Source organism: Populus alba, chromosome 1, assembly GCF_005239225.2.
Source record: "Populus alba chromosome 1, ASM523922v2, whole genome shotgun sequence".
NCBI classification, from domain to species: domain Eukaryota; kingdom Viridiplantae; phylum Streptophyta; class Magnoliopsida; order Malpighiales; family Salicaceae; genus Populus; species Populus alba.
The window spans coordinates 16403783-16429547 of record NC_133284.1 but is presented as its reverse complement, the minus strand read 5'-3'; the positions used below and the strand labels follow the sequence as shown (position 1 = coordinate 16429547).

Here is a 25765-nt window from a genome sequence, read left to right as displayed (position 1 = left end):
GGAAATTCCAGGCTCTTGTGTGTTCACACCTCATGAACTATATGATTAATGAAATACATGAAAGGCAATGTAAACAAACCAGCTAAGTGATGACGTCGATGCACAGCCAAACACCAAAAGAACGCCTCCAGTTATGAACTGTCCCCAACAGACGATTTAAAACTTTGAACACTGGCAGATGCAAAACGCAAGCTGGAAAAAAAAAAACATGGCAAACCAGCGCCTCAGTAACACAACAATAGCAAAAAATAAAAAGAAAAAGACAAACTTCAAGCAATTGAAACCTAGAAAGATTAAGGAACCAAGACATGCTGCCAGACAATGTAGCTGCCAGACAAAGTAAAAGGTCTTTATAAATCCAGAATTAAAATCATGCTCTCCAATCACGAAAACAACATTTAAGTTCTTAAAAAAAACCAATAAAACACACAGGAGCCTCAACAAACCAAGGCACAACAATAGCAACGAAGACAATGAAAATTTATCAAAACAAAGGCAAAGAGCACCGTAACCACCAACTGTAAAATAGGCAAAAAGAAATAAAGTATCATCAATGTCAAGCAGCTGAAACACAGCTCAGGCCAACAACCCCAATAGAAAAAAAAGGGAGTGCTAGCCCCGAAAAAGAAGAAACCAAAGCCCTAACAAAAACACAATAAAACCAAAATGCGAGTACAATTTGATACAAAGAACCAGAAACATGCAACCAACAACAAACCCAAAAAGGCTGAACAATTTCAAAAGAGAATTCATATTTTTTAACAAACCAAACAACAACAAAGTGCAAAAATAAAATAGAGTACTCAAACAGGAACCAAGCAAAGAAAAAGACATTGAAAGGCCATAAACAACTAACCTGGACAGCATAGGGACCCTAACAAATCCAAGCACAGCAGCAGTAACCAAGCCGATGAAATGAAACAAAATAAAGGGAACGAAGATCCAATAACCAGCTGCAAAACAGGCACAAAAGAAACAAAGCATCAACAGGGACCAATCAACCCAATAGAATCCCTTAAAATAAAAAGCCTGCAAAAACAAAAACAAAAAACCAAAAGTCTCAACAGAGACATAATAAAATTAAAATCTGAACCCAAGCCAACCACACTATTGTTTTCTTCAACCCAAAATAGAATCAAACAACCTACAACCAACCATAAAGACTGGTAAATTGAGGAAAACAAAACCAATACCCATGTTAAATCCCCAAGATAGCAAAACAGTTCCTTGCATTTGCAGGGACAATCAATACCTCAAAACCCTAGAACAATTTTTTTTTTTTCATTACCAGCCTATAATTCCAAAACCCAAACAAACACAAAAGAAACAAAGCATCTACATAGACCAACCCACCCCAAAACAAACACTTAAACCACCTGCAAACCTAAAACAAAACACGCAGCTAACACATATATAATAATAGAGGCATGCAAGAGCAAAACAACATTACAAACCTCTCGAATATATCACAAAATGCATGCTTCATAGTCACCAAAAGATAAACTTAGCTCTAAAAAATGGCAAAAAAAAACCCGAATTGAATTTGATAAAACACAAAGACAATGCCAACATATAGGCAACAAACCTGGCAAGCAACTAAAAAACAGAGCAAGCAAAGACAGATCAATAAAGGCACCAAAAGCTCTAAAAGTGAACCAAGAAACAAAACATACATTTTGAATGCCACTATATACACACCCTGCACCTCTAAAAGAAAGAGACGACACCTATGATGTAAAGAAAAGAAAATAGTACAACAAAAGGACGAATATCCCACACGACCACAGTTAGAATCCACATAAAAAATTCATTGAGCAGTTTTTATTAATTTTTAATAAAAAAATCCTGGATTTAAGCACACAATCAGAAATCTAACCAAAGTAGAGCATAGCACAAAATTCACTGAGCAGTTTATTTTTTTTAATAAAAAAATCCCTGGATTTTAAGCAAAACAGTAAAGAAATCACGATAAAAAATCTAACCAAACCAGAGCAGAGCACAAAATTCACTGAGCAGTTTTATTTTTTTTTTAATAAAAAAAATCCCTGGATTTAAGCAAAACAGTAAAGAAATCACAATAAAAAATCTAACCAAACCAGAGCAGAGCACAAACCACCTAAAAAATCCTCAAAATCAAACAAACAGTGTATAAATTATAATTACAAACCTACGAAATCAGAGCAGAGGAAAAAAAAACCTTATCTCCCATAAGCCAAACACGTCCAATCCAACAGAACCAGAACAATACCCTCCTACACAACCAGCTGGCAACCTGGTACAACCACATTTATTTAATACCAAATCATGCAATACCCACCGATTATAAAAAATAAGAGGCCCCAAATCCTGCAACACCCACGTCAAATCCTGCAACACCAAACAATTTTAAAAAATCAGACACCCCAAACGCTGCAACAATCAACAATCTAAAAAAATCAAAGCCTCACCAAGAACCCAAGCCAAGCTAAGCCAAAACCCATCTAAACTCACAGCTTAGCTAACACAAACATTTCTTCTCTTGAGAAAAGCCACTAATGAAAAAAAAAAAAGCTCAAAGAAGCAAATCAGAACATTGACGGTTCTAGGTTGGGAGATAAAAGGGGGGTTGGAAGATAAAAGGACGGCACAGTGGTGCTTGCAAAGTGGATCCGAAACTACAAACGCGCGTTCTCTGCTACAAAAAGAAAGAGATGGGAAATATGGGAGCTTGCCACGTAGTCACTAAAATTAATGAAAACACTCTGCTGCAAATTGAAAGAGATTGGAAATATGGCATGGAGCTTGCCACGTATCTACCAAAACTAATGAAGATTAAAATAAGACCCAATACTTTGAATCCACAATTAAAAAAAGCACAGTAGTCCATAGTGATATTAGACAGCTTTAGTTTAAAAAACTAATGAAAATAAGACCAGATACTTTGAATCCACAGTAAAAAAAAGCACAGGAGTCCACAGTGATATTAGACACAATGTACAGGGATTTACTGAGCAGCTTTAGTTTTTTTTTTTAATTTAACTAGGTTTTGCTGCCCACCTGTCTGTGCCTGAAATTTTTTTAGGGATGGACAACATGTCGTCTATCCAACTAGTAGTTTTTTTATTAAAAAATATTAGGCAACTTTCACTTGCTATTACAGATTTTAGCCACTAATGGTGCCCATAAAATCAGGGAGCCACCTCCTAGGAATTAAAAACCCATCTGACCCATTTTTTCAGCCAAAAACATGTAAGAAACACTATATGAACCTTTAAAAAACCTATTTTAGGCATTAAATCACCATTTAGACACCTTTTAGGTAAAATAAATAGAAAAAAAACCTAAATGAAACTCTTTTAAGAATATAAAACCCGTTGACACCTACAACAGAAAGTTTTATATTCAAAAAGTGAGTGTTTACTAACTTTTCTCATTTATTATAATCTGATGTAATTCAAACACCACTTTAAAAACTAACGATTGGTCATTAGATGATATCACACACACCATCCGAAAAGCACGAGTTAACCCACGTATTGATGTGTGCAATGTCAGGCATTTTTTTTTTAATAATATTTATTATCTATTAAAATACTTGTTTGCCCACAACCTACTTGATTATATATATATATAAAAGGTGGTGAAAAGATATTAAAAAAAAAAGTTTCTAAATGAAAGTTATATGATTTTTTTTATTTCAAAGGTAAATTAATTATTTTATTGTGTTTTTTAAAAATAAAAAATCTAAACAGTCTTTGGACATTACTTCAATAATGTTTTGCTCTTAATGATAACACAAATATTTCTTTGTGGAGAAAAATATGAAAATACTATATCATTCGTGATATCCAAGCCAAATATTTTTTATAAGAAAAGTAAAAACATGATTTTACTATTTCAATCCACGTTCCAAATAAATCTAGAGCTATAATATTTAAAATTATTTTTCCCCCTTCCATATTTTAGTTTTTTCTTAATTTGCTATTAGCATGTTATTCTATGTCTTCAATTAGAACTACTTGAACTCAAAAGATAAGGTGTGGATTGTTTTGAGAGTGTGGGAGGGTTAATTTCGTTGTATATACTATATATATACTACCTGGTACATCCCAAATATCATGATAACCAATATTTTATTTATTTATTTATTTATTTTTCTTTTAGATCAATTTAAGTTCATTGCATTTTTTATTATCCCACGTAATCCCATAGCAAATTAAGAAGAAAACAAATTCCTAAGCTATTTTTTTCCATAAAAAAATGTACTAAAGAAACCATCACCACTGGTCCATGCTACAACTTTGTGTGATATGCACGTGTTTGCTAATTGCTGCCATGTATATTTTCCTTCAAACCCTAATTTGTAACAATTCAGCATCACAACTTGTTAGAAACTTCAAAAAACTTCATTTTAGTTCAATTGTTTTTGCACCACAGAATTTCGTTGGGAACTCATGAAAGGGACGAGCTTGCATGATCACATGTTGGATTGGTTGGACCGTAGGTGAACTGTTTGGAGACTCCGTGATGCAGATCAGAGTAAAGGAAGGATAAAGGAGTTTAGCGAAAGGTAAATTGAGTTTATTACATGTGAAAACCTTCGAAGATTATATATATATATATATATATATATATATATATATATATATATATATATATATAAGGGAAGATAACTAAAATATTTATTTTTTATTCATTCATGTTTTTATTTGTCAAAATACTATATATATTATAACTCTTTATATAGAAAAAAACAAAAACCTTGTAATATTGAATAGGAAAAATAAATTAGAAAAATTAGTCCCTTCAAATAAAATTAAAAAATAGAAAAACATATTAAACAAAATACAAAACTATAAATCTTTATTCCTCCAACCTTCTTCTCCCCACCTTCACAGCCCTTCAGCTACGACCTCAAAATTAATGAAAAGAGAAATATAAGCATGCGCTGCACATCTCTGTGCATCACAACATTAGACATGATGACTGGTTAATTTTAGCACCCGCAGCCTCCTCTAGGGATACAAACAAGCTTACTTTTTTGATCGAATAAGCTTGTTTGGGACGATAAGATACATAGTTTGCCCTGATATAAAAGCAGTCAATTAAACAGAAACCACAATCATTAATTCTTAATAATGTTTTTCTCCTCGTATATACAAATCATGGCTTGTCCTAACCGTACTCATTCCATCGTCTCCGATCTAGTATCATATTATAATGGACTCAGATGAGAAAATTAGACGCAGCAAAGAGCATATGTACTTCTTTCAAAATATAATGGATGGTTGAGTATATATATATAAAGCCTGTTTAATTTTACATTTTCAAAATTTTTTTTTTTTAAATAAAGATTTTACACTCTGAAATCTGAATTGCCTGTCAATGCCGTAAAGGCACAGCGGCATCCGTGTTTTTTTTTTTATTATTATTTATCTTGAAGACAGGAAAGAAGAAGGAAATCCGTGGCTCTATTTCCACTTGGAGGGTCTCTCGTGCAGGTCTCTTCTGAATATTTGTTTAAGAAAAGGTTGTCAATTTTGTTTTGTTTTGTTTGAAATAATTAAAAAATTTATATCAATTTAAAAAATAAAATAAAACAAAATAATTTTTATTTTATTTTAAATATTAAAAATATTAGGTAATTTTCACTTGATATTACAGATTTTTAGCCACTAATAGTGGCCATAAAATCAGGGAGCCACCACCTAGGAATTAAAAACCCATCTGACCCATTTTTTCAGCCAAAAACATGTAAGAAACACTATATGAACCTTTAAAAAACCTATTTTAGGCATTAAATCACCATTTAGACACCTTTTAGGTAAAATAAATAGAAAAAAAAAAACCTAAATGAAACTCTTTTAAGAATATAAAACCCGTTGACACCAACAACAGAAAGTTTTATATTCAAAAAGTGAGTGTTTGTTAACTTTTCTCATTCATCATAATCTGATGCAATTCAAACACCACATTAAAAACTAACGATTGGTCATTAGACGATATCACAAAACACTATCCGAAAAAATACGAGCTAACCCACACATTGATGTGTGCAATGTCAGGCACTTTTTTTTTTTATAATAATATTTATTATCTATTAAAATACTTGTTTTCCCACAACCTACTTGATTATATATATATATATATATATATATATATATATATATAAGGTGGTGAAAAGATATTAAAAAAAAAGTTCCTAAATGAAAGTTATATGATTTTTTTTATTTCAAAGGTAAATTAATTATTTTTATTGTGCTTTTAAAAATAAAAAAATCTAAACAGCTTCTGGACATTACTTCAATAATGTTTTGCTCTTAATGATAATACAAATATTTCTTTGTGTAGAAAAATATGAAAATATAATATCATCCCTGATATCCAAGCCAAATATTTTTTACAAGAAAAGTCCAAATAAATCTAAAGCTAAAATATTTAACATTATCTTTCCCCCTTCCATATTTTAGTTTTTTCTTAATTTGCTATTAGCATGTTATTCTATGTCTTCAATTAGAACTACTTGAACTCAAAAGATAAGGTGTGGATTGTTTTGAGAGTGTGGGAGGGTTAATTTCGTTGTATATACTATATATATACTACCTGGTATATCCCAAATATCATGATAACCAATATTTTATTTATTTATTTATTTTTCTTTGAGATCAATTTTAAGTTCATTGCTTTTTTTATTATCCCACGTAATCTCATAGCAAATTAAGAAGAAAACAAATTCCTAAGCTATTTTTTCCATAAAAAAATGTACTAAAGAAATCATCACCATTGGTCCATCCTTCTACTTTGTGTGATATGCACGTGTTTGCTAATTGCTGCCATGTATATTTTCCTTCAAACCCTAATTTGTAACAATTCAGCATCACAACTTGTTAGAAACTTCAAAAAACTTCCTTTTAGTTCAATTGTTTTGCACCACAGAATTTCGTTGGGAACTCATGAAAGGGACGAGCTTGCATGATCACATGTTGGATTGGTTGGACCGTAGGTGAACTGTTTGGAGACTCCGTGATGCAGATCAGAGTAAAGGAAGGATAAAGGAGTTTAGCGAAGGGTAAATTGAGTTTTTTACATGTGAAAACCTTCGAAGATTTTATATATATATATATATAAAGCTTACATTTTCAAAATATTTTTTTTTAAATAAAGATTTTACACTCTGAAATCTGAATTGCCTGTCAATGCCGTAAAGGCACAGCGGCATCCGGTTTTTTTTTTTTTTTTTTTTAATTTTTTTTTTTTATCTTGAAGACAGGAAAGAAGAAGGAAATCCGTGGCTCTATTTCCACCTGGAGAGTCTCTCGTGCAGGTCTGTTCTGAAGATGTGTTTAAGGAAAGATTGTCAATTTTGTTTTGTTTTGTGTGGAATAATTAAAAAAATTTATATTAATTTAAAAAATAAAACAAAACAAAATAATTTTTATTTCATTTTAAATATTGGTTCATTCCATATTTTTTGGCTAAATTAAACCACCCAAGTATAAAAAGCTCTTTTTCATTACTATTTTCAATAACAATGATATTAATAATAATATTGAAAATTATTATTACTATTTTCATTAACAATTATATTAATTTTTTAAAATTAGATTTATCACTAATATATATGGTTTATATTCATGTTGTTTTTGTCATGTTTATACTTTGTAGGAATTTGAGCAAAACAAGGAATGCTTTAAATTCTATTAGCTTAGATAACATTGACCTAACTTATATTTAAAATATTTGTATTAAAACATTTTATTTTCATAATATGTTGATATTTTGTTTAGGTTAAATTACTTTAAGTTAAAGATTTATTTAATCTTGTCTATTTAGAAATATTTTAAATTTTGAAATTATATTTGTTTGGCATTGTATTTATATTGCATAATTTATAATTAATTTATCTTGAATTTAAACTCTATTTGTTGAATACACACACATATAAAACTTTAGTTTCCACTTTTATCAATCGGGGATTAATACAAATGCAAGAATCGTCTTTGCCATGTGTAGTTTTTTCTCATGATTTCAATTGGGGGATTAATTTTTTCTCATGATTTCAGAAAGTTCTTTTTTTTTTTTTTTTTGTGGGGGGGGGATTGAACCTTGAATTTTCCCATTTTCTTCAAGATATCTCTTCAAATGCATCATAAATGTTAAATGTTTTTAAGAGCTTCCTGATTGCAAGTGTATGTTACTTTTATCATTCTGACATGTATTGTTATTAGCTGCCTATGATTTTACCAGTTACAACTGTGCCTGGCCTTCACTTTTTACCAGTTACAAATGGTAAGAAGATTAAAACAGCAGGTAACCTCGAGAGCAAGAAGTCAACGGTGATTCTGTAACTCGTCCCTCCTCCCATTTGTAGTAGTTATTTTTCAATTAATTGTGTATTGTTTATGGGGGGCGGCGGCAGAGAAGCACAATCATAGGCTCATAGCCATATGACAATGCACTCGAAACAATGTTGCTCTGTTGCCAATGACGTATCGTCTGGTCTGCAATCAAAATCCCGAATTTCTACAATCGAAACCAGGCAAAAATAAGCTTCGTATTTTTTTATTTTTTGTAATAAGATCGAGGCCTGCTCACTGGATAGCTCCATGCCCAAGCAATTGGTGGATCAATCCCCAAGCTGAGTAGCTCCACACGCAAGCATGCATATATATATATAGATATATAAACAATATAACTCCGAAATACTTCGAAACTAAAATATTACATTCCAACTTCAAAAATAAAACAACTATAGAAACAAAATTAACAACCTTTGTTTCAGATTTTGCCACTGTCTTTGTGGTGTCAAAATAATTACCTTGATGTTCTCTCTACTATTCAATTCTTATTAATTTGGTACCTCATCATATAATTCTCTCAAATAAACCCCTGTACTGTCTTTCCATCTGTTAATTTGCCCTTTGGCTCCATTCCTCTATTAGTGTTTATTTGAGAATTCCTATTTTTTAATGCTTAAAATAAAATATATTAAAAAAAACTAAAAAATTGTAAGAATAAAAACACAAATAAATTAGTACTTATATAGGAATCAAGATTGTAAACTTAAAAATGCATTTACACACACACACGTATATGAGGTAAGCTTTGAAAAAACTAGTTTGATTGCAAGCTCAGTTTAAGTCTAAAGTTGATAATGTTGTTTAAGAACACAAAAATGATATTTTATTCTCAGTCAAAGAAATTATTTTAATTGGACGTGTCCCCATGACATTGATAATTGCATGCCACCAACTCCGGATCGTCATCCCTCATCTAGAAAACTCGTCGTCTAAATTATTTCTAATTTTATGAATTTGATAATTGATAATTGTATGCTTGTGATTATTTCTGATGTGTATGAATTTGTTTGTGTTAGAGGGACAATAGAGGATCGGTGTCATGTAATGATAAAGAACAAGAGAAAAGGTTGAGATGAAAATATTATTGCTGTCTTGTCGTCTCTGTTATAAATCGTTAAAGTAAGCTCGGAGGAATCGGACGGAAGTTTAAAAGACAAAAAGATCGTAGAAGGGTCGCATCAAGATAAAGCATACGATGAGGGACCATACTAACAAACATTGAATAGTAGAGGGACAACCGAGCTTGTTGACTTTGACTCCCTATGTATAAGGAGATGGCGAAGTCCTCTACTACAAGCAGCCAACTGGAGAAGAAGTGCCATTTCACACACAACACACTTGGCCTCTGTTTTCTCAACCGAGATTCCTGGTGAATTTCCCTAACCAGCATTCTGTCATTTCTTTCTCCGAATTCTCTGCTATTTTACTCATACAAACAGGCGCATCCCTGCTTGCTTCAGCCATTCTTGTTCAAGACTTGATTGTTGTGGCTTTCATGTAATCTTGGCTTCCTTGTTTTGGGCTTACTTTTCTCTTTCTGTTTCTTGGCTGTGCAAGAAAAATGAAAAGCTGACTTTCGGTTGTTATGGTAACAAAATCTGCGGTTGGTTGATGATGATATGCGGTCAAAGGAAACGAATCTACATTTCTTTTCCTTTCTTGATTTCGTTTCTTTGCAAGGAAAGGGAGATTTTGCTCGATCAATCCTCCCTATATTTCATTTCCTCAGCTTTGAATGTCAAAGATTTCCTTTCTGTTTTTTTAGAAAGAATCAAATTTCTCTGTTTTCCATTTTGTCCTTTCATTTTTCACTTTTGATGTAACAGTTTGGTAAAGGAGTTTCTTTAACAGGTATAGCAGAATATTTCATTGCTATAATTTCCTAAACCTCTGTTTTCTCCAAATCTCCCCCCCCCCCCCACACCTCTGTTTTCTTCTGTTTTCCAGGTGGTTCGTCTTCAGTATCTTTTCTTATTTGATTGTAATTGCACTACTGATACTATATTGTAACTCAGAGATCATGGAGTACATGAAAACCCCATTTAGAGGTATCCTAAACGATGTTAAAGGAAGAATAGCCTGCTATAAACAAGATTGGGTTGCTGGAATTCATTCTGGATTCGGGTATCTATTACTCAAGTAGCATAATCTTCTCATCCTGTCTTTGAAACTTTATCTAAATTTTCTTTCGATCTTTTGTGACAGTATACTAGCACCAACTACATATATCTTCTTCGCTTCAGCCCTTCCTGTTATTGCCTTCGGAGAGCAACTTAGCAGAGATACAGGTTGCCTCTTTTGAACTCTAAATTTTCGTGCTATCCTCTCTAGAAAAGTATAGCCCAGTAAAAGGTGGATATTCGGACTTGTAGAGATTGCAGTGATTCCTTTTGTTTACTTTAGAAAATGAAAGATTAGGAAAAGGAAATGGTAATCCTGAGAAGCACAACCTCTGATAAATTTCAGAATTTAATATATTGCAGCTTGGTGCATAAAAATTAAAAAAAGTAGACCTTTAAAATGGATTCTTAAGGCTAAATTTGTTTTTTATTATTATTATTATTATTATTAACTTACTCTCTTTGCACTATTTGCTTCACTTTTTTTTTTTTTTCTAATCACAGGTTCCATAATTTTATTTAAGGAGTTTGGAAGTAATGCAACTTTTTCAATTTACTATTTGTAGATGGAAGCTTGAGCACAGTAGAAACATTAGCTTCTACTGCTCTTTGTGGCATCATACACTCAATACTTGGTGGCCAACCTCTTTTACTTTTAGGAGTTGCAGAGCCAACTGTTATAATGTACACTTATTTGTACAAATTTGCTAAAGGAAGGGAACTTTTAGGACAAAAACTCTTCTTGGCTTGGGCTGGATGGTATGGGAAATTCGTTTTGTGTCTCGCTCACAATTGTTGCTTATATTTGGATTGTTTTTTATGTATTCGTTTTTTCTGGTGACTGCTGCAGGGTTTGTGTCTGGACAGCTGTTTTGCTGTTTCTTCTTGCAATATTCAATGCTTGTGCTATAATCAATCGGTTTACTCGGTTAGCAGGCGAACTTTTTGGCATGCTGATTGCTGTTTTATTCATCCAAGAGGCTATCAAGGCAAGTAAAATCAATACAAAAAAGAAATAAAAAAGTTTGTGTAAGTGAACAGAAACTTGATGAGTGTGATGATGCTATGGTAATTAAAAATGTTGCACCATGTTTGGATCACAGGGCATGGTCAGCGAGTTTGAAGTTCCCAAATCTGAGGACCCGAAGTTAGATAAGTATCAATTTCATTGGCTTTACACTAATGGGCTGTTGGGTATCATATTCACTTTTGGACTTCTTTACACTGCCTTAAAAAGTAGAAGGGCAAGAGCATGGTGGTATGGCACAGGTTTGTGTAGCAACGTTTAGTAACTTTGCATTTCTGGTTTGATATTCATAGGTTGGACACAAGGTTTTTTAAAATTTTGCACCATGTTGTCCAGGGTGGTTTAGAAGTTTCATAGCAGACTATGGTGTTCCTTTAATGGTTGTGGCATGGACAGGACTTTCATTTAGCACACCAAGCAAAGTTCCTTCAGGGGTTCCCAGAAGACTTTTTAGCCCTCTTCCATGGGACTCTGCATCCTTACATCACTGGACTGTCATCAGGGTAACCAAACCTTGATTGGAATTTCTAAGGCAGCATTTTTTTTTGCAAATGGATCATTCTTTTGCTTAATGACTTGTTTTGTGCATGACTGTTTTGTCAGCTTCAAGACACTTGCAGATAATATATATTTTTTGCATCAATTACAGGATATGGGAAATGTCCCTCCAGCATACATCTTTGCTGCTTTTATTCCTGCTCTGATGATAGCAGGGCTCTACTTTTTTGACCACAGTGTTGCATCCCAGATGGCACAGCAAAAGGAGTTCAATCTTAAAAATCCTACTGCGTACCATTATGACATCTTGCTACTGGGCTTTATGGTACATATCATCCACATATGTTAAAGCTGGCTTTTCTTATCATCATGCTTCACAAAAACTTGTGTTCTACTATTGACTGGTTGGTTTCAGACTTTGCTTTGTGGATTAATTGGGCTACCTCCTTCTAATGGTGTTCTACCACAGTCTCCTATGCATACTAAGAGCCTTGCTGTCCTCAAAAGACAGGTCAAATTGCAGATTTTCAATAGAAAACTTCTTAAGCTAATTAGCTTAGCAGCCTTTAGATGCTTATAGAATCTGGTTGATCATTTGCAGTTGATTCGAAGGAAGATGGTGGCAAGTGCCAAAGAAAGCATCAAACAGAAAGCTAGCAGCTCTGAAATCTATGGCAATATGCAAGCTGTGTTCGTTGAAATAGACAGCATTCCAACTGTGAGTTCTTTGATCAATACAAACTTAAAGTGTCCGTCCTGTTAAAATCAACATTATAATGCTTCTTACGCCAAACGCACGAACATTTTCTAACAAATCGTCGTAGCATATTAATGCCAAACACCATGGTTTTCTGATATGCAGAATGCAGTAATTAAAGAGCTGGAAGACCTGAAAGAGGCAGTCATGAAAGAAGAAGATCCAAAGGATACGTTTGATCCTGAGAAGCACATTGATGCCTACTTGCCTGTCCGAGTTAATGAGCAAAGAGTTAGCAATTTTCTCCAGTCTCTACTTCTGGCAGCATCAGTATGTGCTGTGCCTGCAATAAAGCTGATTCCTACATCAGTACTTTGGGGATATTTTGCTTACATGGCAATTGACAGTCTTCCTGGGAACCAGTTCTGGGAGAGAATGCTACTTCTATTCATTGCCCCTGGCCGGCGCTACAAGTAAGTTATTTTTCATTCCAAGTAATACAATAATCCAAATGGCATTTTAGAATTAGAGAAATATTTTCTAAAACATTGCTCAGTTGCATCTTAAGAACCAGATTGAACCAAAATTGTTCAATTTTTTCTCATGATTTCAGAAAATTCTGTTTTTTTTTTTTTTTTTTTTTTTTGGGGGGGGGGGGGATTGAACCTTGAATTTTCCCATTTTCTTCAAGATATCTCTTTAAATGGATCATAAATGTTAAATGTTTTCAAGAGCTTCCTGATTGCAAGTGTATGTTACTTTTATCATTCTGACATGTATTGTTATTAGCTGCCTATGATTTTACCAGTTACAACTGTGCCTGGCATTCACTTTTGACAGGGTCCTGGAGGGGATTCATGCTTCCTTTGTGGAATCAACTCCATTCAAATACATCGCCATATTTACCATCTTCCAATTTGTCTATTTCCTGGTCTGTTTTGGTGTGACCTGGATTCCGATAGCCGGAATCTTGTTCCCCCTGCCGTTCTTTATTCTCATCAGCATCAGACAGCACATCCTTCCTAAGTTGTTCCGTCCAAATCATTTGCGGGAACTAGATGCAGCCGAATATGAGGAGATTACCGGCGCCCCACGACTTTCTGTCAACTTCTCTTTCAAGGCATATTATTCTCCAGACCTCTCTTGCTATCTGCTGATTCTTAGTAGTTTTTATTGTGCTAATACTAAATTCATGAGACATTCTATGTGGAACGTGTTCTATCAGGAACGACAAGCACCTGTTCTTGGAAATGTGGAAGGCGAAATGTGTGATGCTGAGATATTAGACGAGCTAACTACCAGCAGAGGGGAGTTAAAGCTTAGAACTGTAAGCTTCAGGGAAGAGAATGCTACTCAGGTATTCTGGTTTCTTTATTCTTAAAAAGTACAAAGAACTCAAGAGTAGGACTATTGATGCTATATTGCTTTTGAAAAGTGCACGTTCCAGTACGTAATAAATGTGTTTCAAATCTCTCTCTATCAATTTTATTCACATATTTGGCATAAGAAATTGATGTTTTTTATTTCTATGTCGTTGTTGCAGGTCAGTTCCAATGGTGCTGTCCAACCAGAATGAGAGATGATGAATTGTACTTGGAAGACGACGACGACGACGACGATGACATTTACAGTTGGGAGAGAAGAATTTCATCATAATAGATAAGTGTGAGCTAGTTTTTATCTTTGTATTTGTTTTGTCTTCTATGGTTGCGTTCCATGTATGGTCTTTGCAATGCAGGGGGAAGGAGGGGCCCGGGCCCCCCCAAGACATTTTAAAACTTTTCAATGTTTTCATTAGATAAATGTGAGCTAGTTTTTATCTTTGCATTTGTTCTGTCTTTTATGATTGCGTTCCACGTATAGTTCCTTTCATTGACCAAGATACACACACTAACAGATTATTTTCCAAGTCATTTATAATAATTTTACTTTATTTTTATGTTAAAATAAAATAAAAATGACATGGAAAAATTTGATTGATAGAATTTTTTATTTTAAAAAGGTGGCTTTATTAACAATAATTAAATGTAACTTTACTTTTAATTTTTTATTTACTCTTGACCGATATGAAAAGAAAAAAATATAAGGTCATTATCTTGTGTAACCCAAATATAAATATTATAGTTGATAAAAACACAAATCATGAATAAAAATTTTCTACAAAAAAATTAAAGTAGAACCGCCAATTAATTTATCTTTCATCAAATAAAACAAGATAATTTAAATTTAAAATCTATTTTTGTTTTATTTTGAGATGTATGTTAATAATTTGATGAGGTTTTTTTATATATAATTCTATCATTTTTGTTCATTTTTTTCTCAAATATGCTAGTTTTACCAATTATGTTTTTGAATTCTTGTTATGGTGATTTTTTTTAATTAATTAGATATATTTTATTGGTTTGTTTTGATCATGCTTATATATATATTTTTTTTATGTTTTGTTTTAAGCAAAGCCATCAAAATTATCATTTTTTTCTCATGTTATATGTTTTGATTTTAGAACATGTCATCCAATCATGTACCTAATTATCCAAAGTTAAAGAACATGTCATTGATTACTGATTTATGTCAAGGATTGGTTGAAACGGAAAAATCAACAATTTATCTGCTAGTTAACAGGTTGATTTGATTTATTTTGATTTTTTCTATTTCGACAACAACTACTGAATGAGTTTTTCAGCGATAAAGATTGTTAAAACAAGACTTCACAATCGGATGAAAGATGATTTTCTTGTAAATTATTTGATTGTGTATATAGAAAAAAATAATTTATTGAAAGATTTGCAATTGATATAATAATCGATAATTTCTATTTTATGAAAGAATAACGAGCACAATTAAAATAAATATGTAAGTTATTTGATAGATATAAGGACAACAATATTAAAGTGATGGATACATTATGTAGATAAAATTAACTTTTACAAATTTTATATATAAATATAATCTTGTTATACTAATTTTGATCCTCCTTAATAAATAATTATAGCTCTGACCTTGACTAGATGATTGTCTCTTGCTACTTGGGGAGTTGACCAGTTTTTTTCTAACAATAAAAAATTCATAAAATGATGTAAATGATTCCATTCATTTTAATAAATTTGATTAATTTAATAATACCAATAAAAAAAAAATACAACGGTAAATAAAACAGAACAAAAAATAACAACGAAAAAATAGTAAAAACAAAAGGAACAAATTTTATTTAAAAAAATTCGATCGAACCAATTGAATCCAACTCTATGCAAAATTAAGGAGAAAGCCGGGAAAAGTTTTCAATTAGTTATGGGATCCACAGGCCACAACAATGCAGAAGACGCATATAATAGGCATTTTTCGAGGAACAAGCTCCTATAATTTCTTGCAGTAGAAAAAACCATAGTTACATCAAGAGAACATTATAATCAAACTCATCTCAAGCCCCTCTTGTTTCCGTTACAAGAAACCTATAGTACATAAAGGCATACATGATGATCAAGATGAAAGAATGTGGTTTGCACAGGCAATGCAATTAGCACTTTATCACAGATGACGCCTTGGATTTCGAACACTAACCAGCTTCACATCATCTAATACCGGGCCACATAGAGAACCAGAGTTGTCACTTTTCATGGTGTAAAATGAGCTAAGAAATGTAATTCTTGTGTGATTTGACACGGCCTTGAACACGAACTTGGCACGCTTGAACCCTCCTTTGCCCTTAGATTCATAAGGAACTTGAGTTCTGTCCTTGCCAGCATATACCTCTACAACCATTGATCCCACGCATGAGTTCCTGGTGTCACCAACATTGAATGTGAGGACGTAGATCTTATTGATTATGGTCTTCACAATTTGCGAGAGAGCACTCTCTTTTCCTGCTATAAGTTCTACAGCTCTTTTTCCCTCTGGGACTGCAAAGTGCTCGCTATCTATGTACTTTACTGCCTTGAGAGAGTCAACTATCCATCCAGGTAGAGGACATTGATCATCTTCAATGTGGGGAGGGATTAGGACACCCCAGTCTGTGTTGGGAAACATATACGGACCCTCCTCAAAATTCCCATTCTTTAACAGGTTGTCTGCGATATAATAAGTAGAAATCCAAATCAGATTAAGATTTGATTGAGAAAAAATCAGATTAATTAAGTTGAAAACCAATTCCTTGATAATTTTGTTACCTCTGGCACGCTTAGGATTGGACACAAGCTTTAACGCGACGGAATCAACAAGTGGGCCGCAGGCGGCATCCTCCTCCACACCAGGGTTGTGGATGGAGATCTCAACCTCAGGTCCGTCAGCATGGAAAGCCCATGCATAGGCATCCCATCCATTGCTGCTATACATTGTTTGCATTGGCAAGATTCCCCAATCTCTTGGCTCCGAATTTGGTGAAACAGACAAGTTTAGTTTCTCCTCTTGGGCACAAGTGCGAGCCACATTGAAGGTTACAGAGTAGAACTCGCCTTGTGTGACCTTAACTTTTTGCTTAATTGATGCTTCGTTCCCTAATCCGACTGCGTAAGCTCCAACAGGCACTACTAGCACCGTGTCACCTTGTTTATGCCCTGATTTAATGTACTCGATGAAGCCGGAAATTTCCCAGTTAGGAATTGCATTCTTGGCTGTCACCACCGTTCCTTTCATTTCCGATGGCTTTGGCCCGTACTCGAAGTCTCCATTGGGCAATAAACCTGAAATCAATGGCCATTAGTTGACTCAAGCAAATGAAATATAAATGTTGCATGTAAACGCCATGCTGCATGTTCGGATTGATATGAAAATGCAAGCTAAAACCAAATTAAAAAAAAAAAAGTGAATAAGTTTTTCACAAAATTAAGGGTCTGTTCACTAATAGAAAGATATTTCTTTTCTTTTCTTTTTCATTTTCGTTTTCACATTTTTTTAGCAAATAAGGAGCTGATTCTCAGCTTTGTGAGTAGACGAAGAAATATTTGGAGGACTTACCATCGGTGACTGACAACGCGACTTGCCAGGTGATGCAGAGTGACACTAACAGCACGGTGGCTCTGTACATTGCGTTTAATTTACAGGGAGAGAGAGGGAGGAAGGAGATGTTAGGCATGGAGATCGCTTGTAGGCGTGCCAACTACTACTCATATATTCAGCTCAGGTCCATCATTTTCTCGCCTGGTTGAAGACTGGTAAAAGAACATTCAGGTCAAGGCATTAGCTAACAACAGATATTCTGATAGAAAAACTGCATTTCATTGCTCCTCAAAAACATAAATTAACACGCAATTTTATCATGAAAGTTTCATGGAAGTCGTTTATGAAATCTAAATTTCCCATTCAACAAGAATATACAGCACAGAGATTCAAACCAACCTTTTGGGTTTAGATGTTGAACTTTTTCTTCAAAAAAAAAAAAAAAAAAAAAAACAAAGTTGGAGCAGTTACACATACCAATCTGTTCTCCAGTATGGAAATCAAACACATGGATCCACATGTCTTCTCCTCCAGCAACAAACTTATTGCCAAATTTTGGTTCCAATGAAGCTGATTCCACATTGCATGGCATGTCATAGCTTTTCACCAATCCAAAACTGGAAAACAAAAATGAGAAAAGTTACAAGGCAATTCCTATGAAATAACCAAGGCGCAAAAGGAAGAATCCAAACCACAACTTACTGATTCGCATCCCAAAATTTAACTGTAGATCCATCAGCAGTAGTTATATAACGACCATCCTGACTCACTTCAGCACTTGTTACAGGTGACTTTGTTTCAAGTGTTTGAACAATTTTGCCACTTCGTATGTCCCATAACCTATAGAGTCAGCAATCAAATTAGAAGGAGTACAACAATACAATGATGAGTCGAGGAAAGACTTCAGTACCAATAATACATCTATGGCGAAACTCAATCAAGAAGGGCTGTATATATATATAGCCCTTCTTGAACACACTTTCCAATTAACCACTCAAGGTGAAAATAAAGACAATTAATTAACTGTTTTTCCTTCCATGATGATAACAATAAAGTAGAAGAGGGATTTCTGTACCAATAAATAAATAAAGCACACTTTCCAATAGATTACTCAAGGTGAAAACAAAGACACAATAATTAGCTGCTTTCCTTCAAGGATTATGATGACACTAAACCAAAACTAAGAGTCCATTTGGTATTTTGGTATTTTGGTAGTAGTTACTTTTCAAAATGTTTTTCACCTGTAAATGCATCAAAATAGTGTTTATTTTTTATTTTTTAAAATTTATTCTTGACATCAACACATTAAAATGATATGAAAACACCAAAAATAATTTATTTTGGAGCAAAGAAGAAAATAAATTTTTATTTTATTTTTTCAAAAGTACTTTTAAAACGCAAAAACAAACATCTTCTTACTAAATCTAACAACAAGAGATAGTAACTCTAAGTGCCGAACCCAACATCTAGTATTAGTGTGGTTGCCTAAGTGCTGAACCCAGCATCTAGTATTAGTGTGGTTGCCTAAGTGCTGAACGCAGCGTCTAGTATTAGAATTGAGAATGATATAGGTAGGTTTATTGAGTGACCACCTCTTACTGACTTTACTGGAACAGTCTCTGATCAAAGACTGTAAATTCTTATTGTTTGTTCACTTTCTAATAACACAGAAATGCATCAACATGTAAGAGAATTGTAAAAAACTGACTTTACTGGAACAGTCTCTGATCAAAGACTGTAAATTCTTATTGTTTGTTCACTTTCTAATAACACAGAAATGCATCAACATGTAAGAGAATTGTAAAAAAAAAACCCCATCAAATTAAGTTCAGTTCACATAACCCCAAAAATTTCTCCTATTTTTTTTATTATCTTATTTTTTAAGAGTATATGTCCACATGGCTCTAAATTGAACCAAATAATGTAAAGAAACCAACAGGAACTTTCATAAAGGTTTTCTTGTTAAAAAACAAAAACAAAAACCAAAATCAGATAACTATTACAAGTACCTGTCTGTAAGGATGTGACAAGCTTGTGTTCACATATCCCATATCTTTAAAAAGCACTAAGCTTAATGACACACACAGCATATTGATAGTTCATTATGAAGTAGAATCTCAAATATAACAGCACAAAATACCCCGTTTCAACCAATCAAACAACAAAGCGCAGCCACAAATGAAAGCAAATAATTATATGACATCACATGGGATCAGGCTTGATCATTTATTACTGTCCATACCTCACACCACCAATATCAGCACAAGAACTTAATATGGTCTGATCACTGTGAAGCCATGCAACAGTTCTGATTGAACCTGGTGAATTGTCAACTTCTCTTGGGGGTGCATCTGGACGATTCAAGTCAAATATGCGAAGAATTTTCTCAAATCCACCAGTAAGTAGAAGGTGAGTATCCTGCACAAAGGACAACTTAGTTATTGGATGCATACAGCAGAAAAAAAGGAAAATGCCATAGAAACAGATACATATTTTCACTCAGAAAATATTTTTTTTTTTATTAATGTTTAAACTCACCTACATGATTGCATAATAATGCAAATAATACAAAGGAATCAGATTATATAAATCCAGAACCAAATAATATATTTCTAAAAAGGAAAAATCAAACGGTGGATATAGAAAGCAAAATCAAATGGAAGTGATACAAATGAAGGAAAGGAGACCCAACAGCAAAAATAAAAGGTTACATACAAGTTAATTGAAAGACACTACAACTAAAGCTACCAACTTATAATCTATCTCAAACTAACATGTCTCAGAACTTAGGTGCACCAAAATACAGAAAGAACAAAAAGGAAACACAACCAGAACAAGGACCAGGCCCGTAATGTCAGGCAAGAAACCCAATTCAATACTCCGCTGAGAATAAAAACTTGGTAAATGTATAAACAATCAGCTTAATTGAATAATTTTAACAGCAATTGAGACAATGTTGAAACTTTTGAAGGCACTTTCAAACAAATATCAGAAAACAATATCGTTAAATTGCTACAATCATTTGGAATTTGGTTTAAGCATCTCCTTTTGATGGATCAATTGCATGTTGACTCTTACATTGAATAGCATGTCACTCTGTCATTAAATGTGAAGACTATGACAACTTGGACATTTAAAGACTGATAAAAATGTTCCCTTCTTGTACTATTGACAAACAATACCTTCTATAATGAAACATTACAAATAAACAAAACAAATCAGGCTCAAGAAAATAAAGAAGTAATAGAATAGAAGCAAAATTCAATTCTACCTCTGAAAAGGCGCATGCTCGAACAATATGCTTATGCTCAAAAGACTGTAATTCATCCCCTGTCAATGCATCCCACAATTTCCTGCAAACAATATACCAGACATATTATAGAAACCCCTCTATATTGATTGAATTTATGATATGTTGATCATTTAGCATCTTTCCACTTGCCACCGTGTGCACAAACATGAGAGAAAGAGAGAGGGGTCTTAAAAGAAAATTGCCTAAATAAGGAAGTATACAGGTCACTTGAAAGGAATACATACGTCAATATATATTCATGAATTTCAAAACATAAAAGGAAGGAACTTAAATAACATACGCAGAGAAATCAGCAGAGCCAGATGCTGCACGCAAAGCATTAGTGTCCAGGCAGCAACTCCACACTGCACCTTTGTGCCCTTCAAAGGTTCCTATCCAATCACCAGTCTCCCCATTTCTCAACATGGGACTAGAATCTGAATTTCAAAGGATAACGTTATTTTGAAGTGAGGAATTACAAAGTCTCAATGAATAGAGGTTCAACCCCAATTTTCAGTTAACAAATGACGAATAAATCATTGTGCAAGTCCTAGTTCAGTAATTTCATGACTACATTCACATTAGCACAAAGAGACAATAAAATGATCCACAGCCCTTTGGGGTTATCTTGCATTTGGAAGAAGTGGTGGAACAAGGGATAAACATAACGACTATTTGATTCTGTGTTGCCATAGTAAATAGGAGAAATAACAATGATCAATGTTGAAATCTCGATTCCCAATCCACAATTACAAAAAGATCTACAGTATCAAATTCACATCTTACAGCAGTCAATAAAACCTAGACCAATCTTTCAACTAAATCAGATGAATGTAAGAACAATTCAAATTTCAATGGCATAAGTAACAGAAATGAAGTAACAACCTTAATGACCAATGACCATTCAAAGGAAACCCAATTGCTTAATGGAATCCAAAATCACAGTTAACAACAGATACCCAAATGAAAATGGATAAAATTCACTGCTTAAAACAATAGAAAACCTTAAGAAGAATAAAGAGAGAGCAGGTATAACCTTGATAGCACTAATGAGAATGGATAAAATTCACCGCTTAAAACAATAGAAAACCTTAAGAAGAATAAAGAGAGAGCAGGTATACCCTTGCTAGCACTAATGAGAAAGAAGCCATCAGGAGTGACAGGACTGTAAAACAAATCCACAACAGGACGTGAATGTCCATGGCACACTAATGGCACAGCCACCTTCTTCTTGTCCATTTTGCCCCTCAGCAACAACAAACCCCAAAAAAACCCTAATGGATCAAGAATCCAACAACCCAAAACGAGACAGAATTATATAGAAAAAAAAAAAAAAAAAAAAGCACTGATACAAAACCCAGTTCACCTATTTAAACTACACAACAAAGTTTGACGTCAGAATTAATCTCCTTTTCTCTCTATATTGCAGGGAATGTTGCTGGCTAAAGCTATGATTTACTCTTGTTAAGGCTATATAAATTGTTTTCTATGAAACAGAGTTTTAGTGATATATTAAAAAGAAACAAAAATCAAATGAAAATTAAAAAAAAGAAGAGAAAAGATAGAGAGCTACTACTATGTGAGGGCTAATCGCAGAAGACTAGAACTGGATGGGGAGTGGATTTATAGGGTTGATTTCCCCCTTTCCTTTTCCTTTTCCTTTCGGTCCTTTTGCATTAAGGCTCTGCTTCTCTTGGAAATATAAATTCAACCCCCTATTATTTCTACTATCGCCTATTAAACCCACACTCTACATTATATTCATATCAGTAAAATTTGTAATGCAGATAACACTATCATAATCACGTCATGAAGATTTTAAGCAATGCATAGTTTATAAGAAAAATATATAATGTAGTCTTTTTAGCTGAGGATTTTTTTAAAAAGAGATTTTTATTTTTAAAAAATAATTTGAAAATAATTATCAAATGATTCTTTAATTAAAAAAATGGAGCATAGAATGATATATAATAATAAAAAAAACATGTCCAATGTTAGCATAAATAATTTAGATGTTATATTCAATAACAACTATCACTACACTTTCATGAAATAATATATGATACTAGTAATTCTTTATAAGTCTTTTTAGTTACAATAATATCAAATTTTAAGAAGGTTTTAGATGCAATAATAATAATAATAATAATAATAAGGGGGTATTATAAATAGATTTTGGATTCTTTGACACAAAATGGTGCTATGAATTCATTTTCCATTATTGGTTTTTTTGGTATATTATATTTAGTAATGAAAAGTATTTTTTTTATTACCTTTTATTACATAGAAATAGTCATGGTTGACCTATACAAAGTTTAATTATATTAATTACAAAGAAATTGGTTCCATTGAGTTAATCTGCATTAGCTTCAAGTTCTTAGGCTAAGTTGAGAAAGCCCGTTTCTTGAAGAATTTTAGGTTGACCAAAGAACCAAAATCCAGTCCTACTAGTAGCTTGGGAGTTTTTCAGCTTATCTGGGCCGGGGTTAGCTGTATCAATTGGATTATTGTATAATTGAGGATGTTTTTTAAATTATTTTTGTATTTAAAATATGTTAAAATAATATTTTTTAAAATTTATTTTTAATATTAATCTATTAAAATCATTTAGAAATACAATAATTTTTTTTTTTATTAAAACTCCGGGCCGCAAATATGGAGCCAAGTAATCCCAAGTACATGTGGGTTTAGAGTTTCTTTGGCAGTTTGGTTGTGGTTGATTTTCAAATAATTTTTTATGCCAAAATATATGTCAATGATATTTTTTTATTTTAAAAAATTTATTTTTGACATTAACACACCAAAATAATTTGAAAATACTAAAAATATATTAATTTGAAGTTAATAAAATAAAAAAAAAATTAAATTTTTTTTAAAAAATATTTTTAAAATATAGAAACATACATACCCTTATTGATGGATTGGAGCCCCCAGAAAGAGTGAATTCTAGGTCTCATCAGATTGATGAAAAAGCCTTGAACTGTTTTTTGTTTAGATAAATTTTACTGAAGCTCGGAGATTTTGCAGTGGATGAATGAAAGATCTCAAGGCTCTTTGGTGTCCCATACAGTTGATTTTGCAGATTAATTGTCTACAATGTTCTTCAGATTTTGTTCGAAGAGCTTTGGCATTTGGTTGATAGAAGAATATTGGCTTGCAATTCTATAAACTGTTCCTAAGATGGTGAAATATTTGATCTACCTAGGTTTTGTGTTCTATGTTTCTAAACTCGCAACTTGAACATTCAACTTTAATATTTGATCTAACTAGGTTTTGCTGCCCACCTGTCAGCGCCTGTAAATTTTTTAGGGATGGACAACATGTCGTCTATCCAACTAGTAGTTTTTTTATTAAAAAATATTAGGTAACTTTCACTTGCTATTACAGATTTTAGCCACTAATGGTGCCCATAAAATCAGGGAGCCACCTCATAGGAATTAAGAACCCATCTGACCCATTTTTTCAGCCAAAAACATGTAAGAAACACTATATGAACCTTTAAAAAATCTATTTTAGGCATTAAATCACCATTTAGACACCTTTTAGGCAAAATAAATAGAAAAAAAACCTAAATGAAACTCTTTTAAGAATATAAAACCCGTTGACACCTACAACAGAAAGTTTTATATTCAAAAAATGAGTGTTTATTAACTTTTCTCATTTATTATAATCTGATGTAATTCAAACACCACTTTAAAAACTAACGATAGCTCATTAGATGATATCACACACACCATCCGAAAAGCACGAGTTAACCCACGTATTGATGTGTGCAATGTCAGGCATTTTTTTTTAATAATATTTATTATCTATTAAAATACTTGTTTGCCCACAACCTACTTGATTATATATATATATATATATATATATATATATATATATATATATATATAAAGGTGATAAAAAAGATATTAAAAAAAAAAGTTCCTAAATGAAAGTTATATGATTTTTTTATTTCAAAGGTAAATTAATTATTTTATTGTGTTTTTAAAAATAAAAAATCTAAACAGTCTTTGGACATTACTTCAATAATGTTTTGCTCTTAATGATAACACAAATATTTCTTTGTGGAGAAAAATATAAAAATACTATATCATTCCTGATATCCAAACCAAATATTTTTTATGAGAAAAGTAAAAACATGATTTTACTATTTCAATCCACGTTCCAAATAAATCTAGAGCTATAATATTTAACATTATTTTCCCCCCTTCCATATTTTAGTTTTTTCTTAATTTGCTATTAGCATGTTATTCTATGTCTTCAATTAGAACTACTTGAACTCAAAAGATAAGGTGTGGATTGTTCTGAGAGTGTGGGAGGGTTAATTTCGTTGTATATACTATATATATACACTAACTGGTATATCCCAAATATCATGATAACCAATATTTTATTTATTTATTTATTTTTCTTTGAGATCAATTTAAGTTCATTGCATTTTTTATTATCCCACGTAATCTCATAGCAAATTAAGAAGAAAACAAATTCCTAAGCTATTTTTTCCATAAAAAAATGTTCTAAAGAAATCATCACCATTGGTCCATCCTTCAACTTTGTGGGATATGCACGTGTTTGCTAATTGCTGCCATGTATATTTTCCTTCAAACCCTAATTTGTAACAATTCAGCATCACAACTTGTTAGAAACTTCAAAAAACTTCATTTTAGTTCAATTGTTTTGCACCACAGAATTTCGTTGGGAACTCATGAAAGGGACGAGCTTGCATGATCACATGTTGGATTGGTTGGACCGTAGGTGAACTGTTTGGAGACCCCGTGATGCAGATCAGAGTAAAGGAAGGATAAAGGAGCTGTTTAGCGAAGGGTAAATTGAGTTTATTACATGTGAAAACCTTCG

The 25765-nt window shown here is 32.8% G+C and overlaps 4 protein-coding genes across 7 annotated transcripts; 1 reads left to right on the top strand and 3 right to left on the bottom strand.

The window, feature by feature from the left end:
- Nucleotides 1-2697, bottom strand: LOC118034906 (uncharacterized). Its single transcript, XM_073408676.1, has 4 exons — nt 2448-2697; nt 2198-2272; nt 857-953; nt 1-192 (listed from the first exon to the last, which is right to left on the bottom strand). The coding sequence occupies exons 1-4, from the start codon at nt 2478-2480 to the stop codon at nt 83-85; spliced, it is 315 nt and encodes a 104-aa protein (XP_073264777.1). The 5' UTR covers nt 2481-2697; the 3' UTR covers nt 1-82.
- A 6818-nt stretch (nt 2698-9515) lies between these two features.
- Nucleotides 9516-14508, top strand: LOC118034898 (boron transporter 4). 4 transcript variants are annotated; one of them, XM_035040338.2, is made up of 14 exons: nt 9516-9708; nt 10355-10463; nt 10545-10627; nt 11026-11218; nt 11310-11448; nt 11563-11728; nt 11823-11989; nt 12136-12309; nt 12400-12495; nt 12586-12702; nt 12847-13154; nt 13522-13801; nt 13907-14038; nt 14225-14508. In XM_035040338.2, exons 2-14 carry the CDS (start codon nt 10360-10362, stop codon nt 14255-14257), a joined length of 1992 nt encoding a protein of 663 aa, XP_034896229.1. In that variant the 5' UTR covers nt 9516-9708; nt 10355-10359; the 3' UTR covers nt 14258-14508. The 4 variants fall into 4 exon arrangements, with proteins under 4 accessions (XP_034896229.1, XP_034896226.1, XP_034896227.1 ...); XM_035040335.2 differs by having other exon boundaries at nt 9516-9836; XM_035040336.2 differs by having other exon boundaries at nt 9516-10190.
- Nucleotides 14509-15934: 1426 nt separating this feature from the next.
- LOC118034902 (protein DUF642 L-GALACTONO-1,4-LACTONE-RESPONSIVE GENE 2-like) lies at nt 15935-17765 on the bottom strand. The gene is made up of 3 exons (XM_035040342.2): nt 17632-17765; nt 16845-17357; nt 15935-16745 (listed from the first exon to the last, which is right to left on the bottom strand). The coding sequence occupies exons 1-3, from the start codon at nt 17747-17749 to the stop codon at nt 16207-16209; spliced, it is 1170 nt and encodes a 389-aa protein (XP_034896233.1). The 5' UTR covers nt 17750-17765; the 3' UTR covers nt 15935-16206.
- On the bottom strand, nt 17685-22492 carry LOC118034904 (uncharacterized). The gene is made up of 7 exons (XM_035040345.2): nt 22027-22492; nt 21207-21342; nt 20885-20966; nt 19856-20031; nt 18316-18453; nt 18091-18230; nt 17685-17825 (listed from the first exon to the last, which is right to left on the bottom strand). Exons 1-7 carry the CDS (start codon nt 22142-22144, stop codon nt 17803-17805), a joined length of 813 nt encoding a protein of 270 aa, XP_034896236.1. The 5' UTR covers nt 22145-22492; the 3' UTR covers nt 17685-17802.
- Between the last annotated feature and the right edge of the window lie 3273 nt (nt 22493-25765).